Source organism: Lupinus angustifolius, chromosome LG12, assembly GCF_001865875.1.
Source record: "Lupinus angustifolius cultivar Tanjil chromosome LG12, LupAngTanjil_v1.0, whole genome shotgun sequence".
In the NCBI taxonomy this organism is placed as follows: domain Eukaryota; kingdom Viridiplantae; phylum Streptophyta; class Magnoliopsida; order Fabales; family Fabaceae; genus Lupinus; species Lupinus angustifolius.
The window spans coordinates 4,332,685-4,347,717 of NC_032020.1; the positions used below are offsets into that span (position 1 = coordinate 4,332,685).

A 15,033-nucleotide genomic window follows, 5' to 3' on the forward strand; every position below is an offset into this window, starting at 1 on the left:
AAACCATCCTAGATAATACTTGTTTATTAAGATGATATCACTATTCTATGTAATATATCTTCTTAACTCATTAATATCATTAGGTTTATAGGACAATTAATGAGTTTATTTGATAAAAGAATAACTCATTGACTTTGTTTGGCCAAAGAGGTTGAAATATTATTTTCCTAATTAGTAAACTCAGATTTGATATATCAAATGAAATGACTTATGTATGCTAAGTTAGGGACTTATAAATCATTTTATATCATTTAACACTTTAGAGTTTAGAGTTGGTTGATAACTGATTTTTATCCCCAATAATTTTAATTCAATCTACTAGATTATCAGTAATAAGCGCTTTTAATCTCTTAATCTTTATCTAACTACTGATTTTTTACAGCCTTCCACTAACTTTTAAATTTTCAATCAACTTTTAAATTTAGATCAATATAATAACATCAATAATATATATTAGCATCCAATAATCTCTAGGAAGATGTCAAATTGAGTTAACAAAAATATTGATTTCACGGATCCGATTAATGTATGGTCTCCAAGTTAATGTGGACTGAAACACATGTTTAATCTCAATTGAAAATGAACCAAACTACTTCCATATTTTTTTTAAATTTAATTTGTTATTTAGTTCAATTCGTTATTTTTTGGAACCTAACCAAAACTCACTTACACAAAACATTGGATTCAAAACACTTCCTTTCTACCAATAATTTGAGTCTAAGGATGTTTAGCAATACCAAAGGATTACGTTTAATCAAACATCCAATCTTAATTAAATGTGTAAAAATGAATCCCCACGTGAGTCATGTGAGGCTTATGTGAAAATATTGTTTATTCTAGGAACTGGGTAGGCGATTTACAGATCCACTTTAAGAGACATTGATCTAATAAATTAGGACCTTTCGTTTCACATTATTAGTCATTTAAATATTAAATTTGTAATGAACTTTTTATTCTAAAGAAATTTACAGCCATATTTGTCCATCAAATACTAAATTTGTCACAATATTAGTTTCTTAAAGACTAAATGACTAAGTTTCCAACATCTACTTTGCTTACAAATTGTCATGTCATTATTTTTGTGATAGTTGAATGATCTCTATATAACATTAAGTATGCGAAACATCAAATTATTAAAACAATTAATCACTCAGCATAGAACAATTTTTTACATTACATTATCTATACTATATATAAAGCCAAAACATCTTATAGCTACTTATGGTGTAATTTCTTATTGTCTATTTTACCCTTCTAATTAATTATTATTACAATGATTTTATACATAATAAAAAATATTAATAGGAGTTAGAGAAAGTTACATACCTAAAAATATCATATTATCAATGTAGTTTTTTAAAAGAATTACAATTCATTTTCATATTTCTTTTATCACAAAAAATATAATATAATTCTCTTAAATATTTAATATTAGGAAATAAGAATGCAGGTTGACAGACACGAAGTGTATGTCGACACGCTAGTAAATATCAAGTAACTTTTATAAAATATGTGTAATTTTGTTTACATTCATTTGTAACATATGAGAAATAACGTATATAAGAAACTGCTAATCTTTTTTTCAAATATTTGGTTTTAACGTACAAATAATGTACATTAAAGGAAATGTCTTATGTAATACATGTGTTAATTGTGGAATTTGACTTTATCATTTAAATCTTTGTTTTGATAGTCATCAATTTAGTCTTCAAAAGATCATGGTGGCACCCACATAATCCTCCAAAGAAATGTGTTACCAATTTTTCCCATTAAAAATTAAATTTGTGACCAACTTAACACCTTATTGACATCTTAAGAGAACCACCAACTTGAAACAACTTTAAAAATACATTAGCTTGGTGACAAATTTAGTGTTTGAGAGACTAAAATAATGCCAGATTTTATTGGATATTTAAATTGTTAACAAAATTAGTCTTTGAGGATTAATATAATGACAAATTTATTTGAAAGACTACGTGAGATGTGAGTGATAAATATAATTTTTTAGGGATAAATATTATATAAAATTTCTTTTGAAAAAAAGAAGTTAATGAACCTACTTTCATAAAGGAAGACCACATAAATTGCTTTGTACAAGGCACTTCTGGATTCACTATGAAAAAGTTTCATTGATGCATTATTTATTGGTCCCCCCTTACATAGTCATATTTTGGCCATTGTCCATTCTCTATTTATTATATTCTTAGCGCACACAGAATGTAAGATGAAGAAGGGTCACATGTGACAGATCTATAATAAAAATATTCCCATAATGTTCACAGAGAGAATAGGATTGAAAAACGCCAAGAAAAATCTGTTTTCGAGAAATTCAACACTTTAAAATGAGCATCCCTCGGATTAATGAGACAATTCGTTACCGGTTGTGTTGATTGTCTTAGTTGTTGTAACATGTATTCCTTTACTATATCTATCTTGAGATTATATTTTGTGTCTAAAAAATTGTACTACTTCAATGTTATTTATTTTGATTGATTGAAAAAATTGTTTAAAATAAAAGCTTAATAATTAAGTATTTTTAGACAAATTATAATTGATGATATATGGAGTGGTATAAATAGTGGAATATAAAATATGTGATACCATCAAACTTAGGGTTTATTTGCGAGTTAGGTTTTAGAGGTGAAAGAAAAAATGGAAGACTTCAGAGCCATAAAATACACATATGAGATGACGATAGTAAAGTTTTTCCTTTGTTTTTTTCACCTTTTCAAAACCTAATTATAGACGGGAGTTTAAATCAATGGAGGAGGAGTAACAAGCGGAGGGTGAGGGTGCTGAGGGCTCAATTATTTTGTTAAACTGCCACATAATCAAATTTATAACTATGAACCTGCATTAGGCACTTTTACAAATTCAGTTTTACCTATTGTAATCGGTGTTAATTCAAAAGAGTTTTAAGCTCTAAACTTAAGAAATAGTATATAGTAGTGTAGTATTTATTCTTTTTAATGCAAATGAGATTTAAGATCTAGTCTAGAAAAAATGAAGAGTAAGCTAAAGTGGAACTAAACAAAATAGATGAAATTCTATCCCATGATTATATAGTCTTTAAAAACAAATGTGTTCGTTTAAGCAAAAAGGCTTACTCAACTAATTCATTTCCGGATATATAATTGTCTCTCCAAATAAATATTGTTTATAGGAATTAAATTTTTGACATTTTGATCATGATGAAATCTAACAATAACTTAACTACGAAAGGGAATAAAAATTAAAGTATACACCATTATTTGATACATCCAAGCCAACCATAAAATTTAGTCTTTCTCGAAAACAAAAATTAAAGTATAGCTTTTAATACAACTTAGTTACATAAGTCAAAGTTACTAGGCAGTTTTCTTAATGATCCAGATTGTCCGTATCTCTTTTACCATCCTCATCCTTTTGTCTTTGAAATTAACATACGGTTGCCTTAATTGTATTGCTAAAAATAGAGGGAATAGCATTTACTAAATAAGTTACTATGACATAATTAGAATATTATATTTTTAATTTAAGACACATTTGTTCACATTCTCCTTATAATAAATATTAACATATATAGTAGATAACTGATCTAACTTTTAGCGTCTTGAATCTATACATGATCAATGTACCAAAAAACAGTCTATACATGATCAATTAATGAACATGAAATAAGCAGAGTCACAAACTACTTGGGCTATATAATATTGTTTTTTTGTTATGCTATATAATATTGTTATTAGTACAAGTGGGGATATATTACTTAATTGGAACTCACAATGATAAGTAGGTCAGTTAAGCTGTCTGCTATATTTTCTATAAAATATAAGAAAAAAACATAATGATAAAATTCCATTTTCAAGTCTGATAATTAATAATATAATGTTGGAATATCAACTGAATCAAAGTAACAATAAGGAAAGGTTACTTCTAATAGTTTCCTTGAGAGAAATTAATTTACGTATCTAGCACATGAAATGAATGTGATTTTCTGAACTAGAATGCAAAGCACTGATGCCTTTATTTAAATAATATTGATGTGAGATCCACTAAATCCTAGAAATATTAAAAAGTTAAAAGTTTAATTCTTGAAAGTGATATTTGTTAGGAAGGATATTCATGCACCAAAAACTAGATTAGTTTCTTAATAAAATCTGATTTTGTTTAATGTATCATCTTTTAATAATCAAATTATGTATATTGCTTTTGTATTTGGTTGGTGAATGAATCTATTCAAGCATGTAATAATGATATGTATTAAGTAGTGGGAAGCAGAAGATAATGTTTACCAAGTAAATCTACCATGACCAAGATTGTATTTCTATGTGTATATATATTTAACTCCCACTTTGAAATCTGACATACTTTTGCACTGCAAGTCCACATTCTCCTCCATAAACTCAAAAAGCCTGTCAAAGTGAACCCCACAAGTTTGAAATCTCATTTTCTCCTATATACCCACTTTTCAATTTACTTACAAGATCTTCAGGACTAAACCATCAATTTCCATGCAACAACCAATGCTTTTAGGCCTATAACATTCAAAGAATGTCACTTTAAGCTGAAATACATACTTAAGAAGGTTAAACTCTTTGCACAAATTTAGCTCATTCTTTCAAAAGTTAGTGACAACTGTTTAGTTGTGAGTGCACAGAATCCTCACACAAACAGAGAAAAAGACAAGAAAGAGAAAAGGATAAGAACCTTGGCCAACTCATGAAGAAGCACATTCATTTTCCAAAATGCCCTTGTAATGGTACCTGAAGTTTTTTCTTCACTACAATTGAAGATTGAGTTCGCCAGTACTGATAGTGTTTTCAACTAAAGTTGGAAGAATGGGAGTTCAGAAAAGGCTTATTGCTTTTCTCTTTCAAGCAACTCTTGTTTTCATCTCTTCCTCACTTGTTAGTTCATCCCAAGAGCAAAAGGAAGTTATAGGCAATCATTCAAGCAACAAATACAACCATATTAAGGTATTCCAACACTTCCCTTTTTAGCATGTTTTAGAGATTAATTTAATTCTAAAAAGAATTAATTTGATTCATATTTAAAAAAAATTGGACCATTTTATGTTTTTTAAATTTTTAGAACGAAATTGGTAAGATAAAAAACATGAGGAATTAAATGAGTATTTAGTCTAATTTTAATTTTTGTCCATAAAGTTGGCAGCAACAAATTTTTTAATTCTGCCCCATGTGAAAATTTCTAGTCTTATGATCCTCTATTTCATAAATAAGGATTTTTTTTGTGAAGCTAATTTTTTGGTGTTCATTTTGTGTATGAAGATGAATCATAAACTTCAGTCCCAAGTTACATTACATGGATTTATTCTATGGGCTTCAATGGGGTTCTTGATGCCTGTTGGTATAATAGCAATTAGAATGTTGAACAGAGAGGAGAATCCAAGAAGACTTAGAATTATCTTCTATGTTCATGCAATTCTGCAGGCAAGCATATCTGAGCCTATATTACATCATGATTCTTGGTTTATTTTCTCTTTACTTGATAAGTTACAACCAATGAACTGAAAGGAACATAGAATTTATGGTTTTAAATAGTTCAATAGTTTCAATTGTCTCACTGATTAACTTTTATTGATGGGGAAAGAAAGATAAGAGTTATTTGGAGTGATTTTATTTTAGGTCGGGTGATATTTGTTCCTTAACTTTAAATATTGATCGTGTCTAATTTACCCAAACCTAGACATGATGAAACTCAACCATATTTAGGTTTGATTATGATCGAGTCAAACTGGATGAATAAGGTCGAGTCCACTCATCCCTAGTTAGTAGTGAAATTGAGCATGGATTATAATGGTTGCTTTGAGGACAACCAAGGCATTTAATTACATAGTCTTCAATATATAATATATTAAAGGTTCCAACTTTCTCCAAATAATTATTGGAACACAACTTGTGAAGAGAACAAAATTATGCTATTGGCTTTAGTACTAACCAAGTCCCTACTTAAGTTATAATCAAGAGCAGAAGTTTATATAAACCCATTATTAACATAATGACCAACTTTTATAAAGACTTATTTTATTCATGATCCTTACTTTTTCATAAGATTTATACTTTCACCATTTTCTCAACAGATGCTTGCTGTACTTCTTACCACAACAGGAGCAATCATGTCAATAAAAAATTTCAACAATCTCTTCAACAATAATCATCAAAGATTAGGTGTGGGTCTATATGGTGTTATCTGGTTGCAAGTTCTAGTTGGTATTTTCCGACCACAAAGGTAAAACATTGTGTTACTTTCTATTAAGAAAATGTCTATCAACATGGGTTTTATTGGTTAGACCAATTATGTTTTTTTACTACAAATTCCAAACTTAAATTCTCTGAAAGCACGAATAGGTTGAACACCCCATGTGTTGGTGTCGGATACGTATCCGACACATAAATGCTTGGATTCGTGAAAGATACATATCCCTAGAGTATCCAAAAATTAAAATAAAAAAATAAAGCTGAAGATATATATCTGATACGTTTTTAACAAAAAAAAAGGTTAAAATATGATACATTTTATCAATTTCATGAAGATGAGGGATTCACTTAAGTTTTTTAAACTTACTCCCATCCTAGCCATCAATTTTAGGAGTAGGATGAGGATTCACTTGGAGTTAGTGGATTCCCACTCTTTTATGAATTATTTTACTATATTTTCTAGTTTTGTTACTTGGAATTTTGGAGGACAATGATTTACAATTTTTTTTTTATATTTTCTACTTTTGATATTTTGATTTACGCTTATAATTTTATTATATTTTATGTATTTTTTACTATTTTATATATGTATCCCATAAACGTATTATATCATATATTTTAGAAAAAATGTGTGTTTATGTATCGGATATATATCGTATCCGACACACGTATCTGTATCCATGCTTCATAGACTGGATCACACTTCCACGTCCGTTAAATGATATCGTTGATCATAACATTCTATACTCTGTTAAGTTCTGGTTGTAGTTGCAATTGCGGTTATTGTGACTGTAGTTACTATAGCTGTTGTGATGCAGATTACCAAGTTGTGATGTTAATTTTTGTGTGAGTAAAACAATATTTTTGAATTTGAAGTAACCCGTTGTTTGAAATTATGGTTGTGGTTGCAATCGCGCTCACGTTTGCGGTTACTGCGATGACAGTCATTGCAGCCGCTGCTATGCAGATTGTGAATAAGTTGTTAATCAAAAAAATATTTTTAAATTCGATACGGTCCAATATGGTTTGTGTGCGACCTAATGCGACTGCATCATTGTAATTTGATGTCATACCATAATTAGAGTATCATATGGTCACCTATGAAGCACCAATACTTCAATATCCTTCATGTACATGCATTTCCAAGAATATATGTATCAGAATTTTGTGGTTCATTGATGGTCATCACAAGTACAATACTGTGTCAAATCACTTGATGCCGTCCACAATTTTGAACAGCCGTTCTATATACGAATTTATTGCCAGTATTTTTACTTCACATTTTCTAAATTTTTTAAATTTTCATGTCAGATGATTAACCATAAAATTATTTTTCTTTTTCTTAACAGGGGATCCAAAAGAAGAAGTGTGTGGTTCTTTGCACACTGGATGCTTGGAATTGCAGTGTCATTCCTGGGTATACTGAATGTATACATTGGTTTAGAAGCCTACAAACAAAAAACATCAAAAGACATAAGAATTTGGAATATACTTTTCACTGTTCAGATATCTTTAGTTGTGATTTTCTACCTCTTTCAAGAAAAATGGGACTACATACAAAACCAAAGAGTGACTTTGGGAAATGAATTAATGACTCCCACTTGTCAAGAAATTTGTGTAGACAACAAAGAGAAGGTGTTGAAGACTGAATCTTGTTAAGGAAGAAGAATCAACCAATTCCTTATAATAATTGACCCTTACTTCTAAATAGGGTGCAGGTGTTTGAAACATGTAGACTACTACTGAATGTGAATTTCTTGCAATTGGATAAGATATAATTTTCTTTTCTATTAGAAAGGCAGACTCATTCAATGATTTTTTTCACTACTAATGTCTATGAAGATATAAAATATATTTCGTAGACATCAGAGAATGAAGTTACTTATTCAATATGTAAGTTTTGGGCATGAATCATCTCTGGTAGTATTGAAATGTAAAGTTATAATAGGTCTAATAATTTATACTTTTTTTATTTAAAAATAATTTAAAGTCTATGCTATTAAAAAAAATTCGAATGACTATCCCCATTCAGCACCGGATCTTGGATATGAATTCGTAAAAGTTTTGGTTGTATTTAAATGTATGAATTTTGGGAATAAGTAATGGACCTGGGGTGATTTCTTGTGAAAATTGAAATCATATGTTTTTCTTCCAATGATCGATTAGATAATTAGTCATTCCTTTGAACTAGCAACTCCAACGAAAACTTAAGGTTATGGTCAAGAATATATGACATTGACAAGTTTGTTTTTCTGAAACATTGCTCTGCTTATGAACTCTGCTTTCTTATAGTTTTCTAGAGAGGTGCATGTAACAAACAATGTTTTAGTTGAGATTTATAAATTGGTTTGATGGTTGAGGAATGAAGTAAAGGAAATTGTGGGCTAGAGTCTATCCATAGCAAATAAAAAAAATTGGTTTGATGGTTAAGGGAGAAGAAGTGAAATAAAAGAGGTTGAGGTTCAAGTTTCACTTACAATAAATGCTACCATATTAATATTTGTCTATGAAAAAAACTAACAGTGTTTTAATTTGCATTTAGTAAATGCAATTGTAGTCTCATTATATTGCCAAGTTTCTATAAGAGTTTCATACTGTCCTAATCCCTCTCATCCCATTCTTATCTTCAATCCAAATGCTGATTTCCATTTCTTATTTTCCACCCAAATGTTGGGTTATTAAGGGTTGCCCAAACATTTACACTTTCCTTATACTCCCGAACCAAACAAGGAGACCCTCACCTCTTATGAAACAATAATCAGTATATTATATATAATAATTTCAAAATAATAAAAATTATAATATAAATAATATTTAATTAAAAATTATAAATATATGAGTATTGTGTCTATCAAATATCAAATTAGTTCAATTCATTATCTAAAAGCTCATTTCCAATTCTTATTTTCCACCTAAATGTTGGGTTATTTGGAGGGGTTGCTAAAAACATGTTTACATTTGTTATTCTACCAAACCAAATAGGGAGACCCTCATCTTATATGAAATAATAATAAATATATTACATATAATAATTTAAAAATAATAATAATAATAATATACATAATAATTAAAAAAAATTAACAATAAGGTGTTGATCTAATGATATAAGGCATCACTGTATTCCCAAGGTCGAGAGTTCGATTCTTAGAAACGACATTTGTTTGAATAGACAACCACGAACTCCAAAAAGAATTAATTCATTACTAAAAAATGTGAGAAAATACTCTTAGTGGTATAGCATTCAACTTGTGGTTCACTAATTAAACCGCATACCGGCGAAATTAGATATACATATATGATATATTAATATTAATGTTAAAAAATCAATAAAAAACCAATATTTTTTTATTTTCATTAAAAAAATTAATTTTAAATAAAATCGGCTAGTATGACCGGTACGATTCAATTGAAAACCGGTCGGTATGACCAATATGATTACATGACCAGTATAATTATTCTAACATATTAGTATTAATTCACAAGTTTATCAGTTGAATCAACCAGTATTTACCGTTTTTTTTTATGCTAATACAGTTTTACATTCCTTATTCTTACAAACCAAGAAGGAGACCATCATAATTATAAATAGAGTGTAAAATATATATACTAATAGTGTAAATATTCATACACAGCCAGTACATTATTCATTATTTATTTACATTACTTTTGTTTAAAAGTCAACGATAATTAAAAAATGAATGGTGAATGATGTAATAACAGTGTAAAAATTCTAACACTATCATTATATACATCTTTTTCTCTAATAAATATATTATATATAATAATTTGAAAATTATAATAATTATAACATATATATTTACTTAATAAAATTATGAATTATGATTATGATGTTAAGTTCATGAAGTCTATTAATAATATATACTAAAATAGACCCTCAAACATTTATTATTATCTCTACTCATTACTAGACCTTCTAGTAATAGAGATGATCTGAACCCACCTACAATGGATTAATCTTACTGTCAATTATATTCACCCATTAATTTGAAATTACATAAATAATTTTTTATTTTTAAACTTATATAAATCATCCATAATTATGTACATGTATTGTATTATTCAGGTTGGAAAGATAAGTGTAATAACTTCTTAAACAAAAAATAAAAAATGGTTATAAATGTAATTAAACAAAAAATGATGACTACCTGACTTAATCATACTCACACTGAGGAATGTAATATATGTATATATGATCATGTGTGATTTGTGTAGGTTTAGAAAAGAGATGAATGATTTTTGTAATGATTTCAGTAAAACTTTGACATGTCAGTCTAATTTAGGGTTTACAAATAGGATGAGAAATACTGATCTATTTGCCCTTACCTCCTGATTAGCTATCATCCCACCAAGTCTAGTATAATGCGATTCATTCGTTAAATTTGCAGGGTCTCTCATCTGTTTGACAAAAGTCCTGAATGATAAGTTCTTGATTTGTTGTTTATCTTAGTACTAAATGCCGCAGAAAAAAATGTTCCAACAAAATCAGAGATGTATGTGTATGTGCAGAATATACATGTATGTAAAAATAAATATAAGAAAAAAACTTAAAAAGCAACAGAAAAACATGTTTTCGTCTCATATGTAGCTAAGAGGAATTTGAATCTAATGAATGAGTAGATGTTGAAACTGGTAATGTGTGGTTGTAGCATGTACAGCTTGGATCATGAATGACCTTCTGCATAGTAATATCAAGTTTGGAACAAAAAACACAATACTCGCCTCTCAACCTTGGATAACCCCGATCGTCTTTGTCTTCATTGTAATCATCACTCATTTCTGAATTGGTCTCTTCTTTGTCATCATCCTCATCATCGTCCTTACCAATTGGTGTATAAGCTAATCCAAACATCGGAAGAAGAACAATAAGGAATGTGTCAATCCTATTGTTGCTCCATTTTCTTCCCCTCTCCCAAATCATCAATGCGGGAACAACTAGTCCAGCTCCGAACCCAAAACCAACTCCAGTGGTTACAAACTGCCAATCAAATTCGGTCTTCGAAACTTCCGTCAGACTGTCATTGTCATTGGCACTGCAGTTTGTAGTCAAAGGAGGGCCACATAATCCTTTATTACCAATGAAGGAAGTATATGGAAATGATTGAATTTGTGTACCTGTTGGGATTTCTCCACTTAGTTGATTAAAAGAGATGTTTAGGAATGAAAGGAAACTTAAACTTGCAATCTCTACGGGAATTTTTCCTTCCAGTGAGTTTATCGAAAGGTCTAAGGACTCAAGTTGTTTCAAGTTCCCTACAGATGATGGAATTTGGCCTGAAAGGAAATTGTTTGACAAGTTCAGCACATAGAGTGCTTTAAAATCAAATAGCTCTTTCGGTATTTCGCCTTGGAACTTGTTGGATGAGAAGTCGATGGAAGTGAAGACAGTTAGAATCTTAACCAATGTCATTTGTTGACCTTTGCTTGTAACTGTCACTGAATCTTGATAATATCCTCCACGGCTGTATTGAAGAACCGGAAATTGAATGTGGTTTACCTCTGATTCAGCTTGATTTTCTTCATACATCATTGCCTCCCACCTTGTGAAGCATTTTCCTGGTAGTTTACCACTGAAATTGTTGAAGGCAAGATCAACTATCTGAAGCATATGCCAAGTGCCATTGTTGTCAGGGCATCCAATAGAACCACGGAGGTTGTTTTTCCGCAAGACCAGGACACATAATGTGGATATGTTCTTCAAGAAGCATGGGAAAACATCATCAATCTTATTTTCTCCAAGGTTTAACACTTCTAATGTGGTGCAATTAGCAAGAGATTTTGGAATTGATCCATCTAATGTATTTCCATTCAGATCAATAGTCTTTAGAGCACAGGAAACTGGAAACATATCTGGGATAGGGCCTGTAAGTTGATTCATTTTCAGATCTAATACCCCAAGGGTCTCACTCAGTCCAATTAAACAAGATGGAATAGTACCAGAAATTTTATTTTCGGACAGATCAAGCACTTGAAGATTTTCAGCTGTGCAGAGGGAAACAGGGATGCTGCCATGAAAAGTATTGTTTGAAAGAGAAAGGAAAATCATACCAGACAGGTAATCACCGATATTAAGCGGGATGACCGAGCTGAATTTGTTGCTGGAGTAATCCAAATAGGCAGCATATTTAGTAAAAATAGTTAGTGGCCCTTGTAGCTGGTTGTGATGAAGGTCAAGGACTACCAAGTTTGAACTAAGATTCTGCAAAGGACCTTCCAACTCGGTTAGCAAATTGTGAGAAACATTTAGCGTTTGAAGATTATCTAGTTTCCAAATCCAGTTAGGAACTATTCCTTGAATATGGTTATCTGAAAGGTCTAGATAAGTTAATCTGGACTGGTATCTCAAGAAGGCTGGGAAAGTTTTCAAGTTGCATGACACCAATGTTATGTTGCTCATGTTGGGAAAGGAAGACAGGTCAGCATCTATAACACTCGCATTGATTGACAAGTTGTTGTAAGAAAGGTCCAGTTTAGTTAAATTCCTGAGCTCCAAAAGCATGCGTAGCAGCATTGAGCCATTGAATTTGTTTGAGGAAAGTTCGAGGATAGAGAGTCCACTGAGCCGGAAGATGGATGCTGGTATAGGGCCTGATAGATTATTGTTACCTAAGTTAAGGGTGTTTAATTTATAGGAAGACACATTTGAGAATTCATCAAATTTACTAAACTGGTTGTTGGAAAGCTGAATCACCTGCAGTGATGGGAGTGTAAAAAGAGAAGACGGAACGCTCCCGTTGAAGGAATTGTAACCCAAGTCTATGCTGAGTAGATTTTGCAGTCCTTCAAAATGAGAAAATGAAGGAATTTCACCACTTAAATCATTATGAGAAAGGTCTATGTGGGTGAGTTTTCTTGCCAAACCCAATGGTGGGATTGAACCTGTGAATCTGTTAGATGACAAATCAAGGTAACTAAGTTCTGCGAGGTTTGACAGTGAACTAGGAAGTGTTCCATTAAATTTGCAATTAGAAAGATCTAATTTAGATAATTGCATCATATTACCAATAGAATTGGGAAATGCTCCAGAGAAGTTTGTGCTGCTTACTATCAACGACCTGAGTGATCCATTCAGTGGAAAATCCGGAAACGAACCGAAGAGATTGGTGTTGTATGAGATGTCAATAACTGACAATGTTCTAACCTGAAATATCTTTTCTGGAAATGTTCCCATCAATCCACAATAATCAAGACTCAAAGTGGTTAGATTTTTAAAATTGGCAAAACTTTCTGGCACTGCAGATGATAAATTGTTCTGATTAAGACGAACAATAGCGAGATTCCGAAGTCTTGCCAAGGAAGAATCAAGGGGTCCCAAGAGATTGCAGTGTGACATGCTCAATTCTTGCAGGTTAGGCAACAATAACAAAACATTTGACCATTCCGGCCCTTGAGACTTTATACTAATACCATCCAGAAACAGTTGTTTAATATTTGTGAGGTTTTGTACAAGCTTTCTAAGATTTGGGTTCTCAAGTTTCAATTCTTGACCTGTTAAATAGGTAAGAGATGATATATCAAGAGTAACCAACCTTGTAAGCTGAGAAATCTCTATTGGAATCTGCCCCCTAAATCCAGAATATGACAAATTCAGAAAAGTTAACTCTTTCAGCTTGTTGAATCCAGATGGAATCACAGAATTGAAATTATTAGCAGCCAAATTTAAAATCTGAAGATTTTGAAGACTGAAAAGACTACTTGAATTGTCAAATCCACCAGAGATTGATTCTGCACTCAGGTCAAGACCAGTAACATGACCTTCTTTGTCACATGTAACACCACCCCATTGACAACAATCAACACTTTGGTTCCACAACTTTAGTTTTGTGGAACTTTCATGGTTTAGTTTAAGGTTGTTCTTGAATTGCATCAACAATGATTTTTGATCTTCAAGACATTGACCAGAGATGTGGATACTGAGATATACCCAGTTGCTGAAAATGAAGGAAAACAATGAAAGTAATGTAATTCTCATTAGTGTTTGTTCTAAGAGACAAATACAAAATACAAGACTGAAGAAGTGAGGAAAGTATTGGTGGTTTCATAAAGTTGCAGAGTCATGAACAAGAAAAACCCTTTGCACTGTGTTTTCTAGTGTTCATATACCTAATACCTTAATTTGTCAAGGAACAGTGGCAGGTGTAGAAAGTTCTAATGAAGATTAGGGTAGCAGAGGAGGAAAGTTAAGCCAAATAGAATAGTATTGGTCAGAAACACCAACTAAGAGCTATTGCACCGTTCAAACTTTGAAGTTTACCATGTCAAAAGTCTTTGGAATGGGTGTGAGGGCTTATATTGGTTTCATAATTTATATATTATTTTTTATTTAAATATAATTTAAAATTTCTACTATTAATTTTCTTTTTAAAACCATATGCACAATCTCCTTCGATATCAGAGAGAATCGAGCTTTGCACATAGAATAATGAGAATACATTCATGTACTTATTGTTTTTCATTAGTCATAAAATATAAAATTTAGATATATTTAATTTTTATTTTTCTTTCTTGACCAATGAAAAATAAATGGTACATGAAGTAGTATGAGACTATCAAATAATCGATTTGTTATGATGTAATAGATAAATAATATAAAATTGGATGCCAAATATTGAAATCTATATCGCCAACCATGTAATATAGTAATAGGATTGTTGTTTGAAAAGAATGGAAAATAATGTTAACTTAGTTATAGTCTCGTAGACCAAAATGATTGTAAGTTGGTTTATTGTAGCTCACATGATTGAATTATAATGTGAATATGATGTTTATGTAAATTTCTTTTTGGTTAATTGGTATTAGATATTTTGAAAATATG

At 30.7% G+C, this 15,033-nt stretch overlaps 2 protein-coding genes across 3 annotated transcripts; one reads left to right on the forward strand and one right to left on the reverse strand.

Moving 5' to 3' along the window:
• Positions 4,341 to 8,015, forward strand: LOC109361638 (cytochrome b561 domain-containing protein At4g18260-like). Of its 2 annotated transcripts, XM_019607152.1 has the most exons (5): positions 4,342 to 4,958; positions 5,271 to 5,432; positions 6,083 to 6,231; positions 7,550 to 7,769; positions 7,836 to 8,015. In XM_019607152.1, the coding sequence occupies exons 1-5, from the start codon at positions 4,821 to 4,823 to the stop codon at positions 7,857 to 7,859; spliced, it is 693 nt and encodes a 230-aa protein (XP_019462697.1). In that variant the 5' UTR covers positions 4,342 to 4,820; the 3' UTR covers positions 7,860 to 8,015. The 2 variants fall into 2 exon arrangements, with proteins under 2 accessions (XP_019462696.1, XP_019462697.1); XM_019607151.1 differs by having other exon boundaries at positions 4,341 to 4,958; positions 7,550 to 8,015.
• On the reverse strand, positions 10,616 to 14,442 carry LOC109361458 (receptor-like protein 12). Its single transcript, XM_019606917.1, has one exon. The coding sequence runs from the start codon at positions 14,188 to 14,190 to the stop codon at positions 10,807 to 10,809; it is 3,384 nt and encodes a 1,127-aa protein (XP_019462462.1). The 5' UTR covers positions 14,191 to 14,442; the 3' UTR covers positions 10,616 to 10,806.

Excerpts from the sequence above, each read along its gene's own strand:
- LOC109361638 (XM_019607151.1), top strand. The coding sequence starts at position 4,821 with ATGGGAGTTCAGAAAAGGCTTATTGCTTTTCTCTTTCAAGCAACTCTT. Across the intron at positions 5,433-6,082 it reads ATGTTCATGCAATTCTGCAG|ATGCTTGCTGTACTTCTTAC; the intron begins GCAAGCATATCT and ends TTTTCTCAACAG. Across the intron at positions 6,232-7,549 it reads GGTATTTTCCGACCACAAAG|GGGATCCAAAAGAAGAAGTG; the intron begins GTAAAACATTGT and ends TTTTCTTAACAG.
- LOC109361458 (XM_019606917.1), bottom strand. The coding sequence starts at position 14,190 with ATGAGAATTACATTACTTTCATTGTTTTCCTTCATTTTCAGCAACTGG.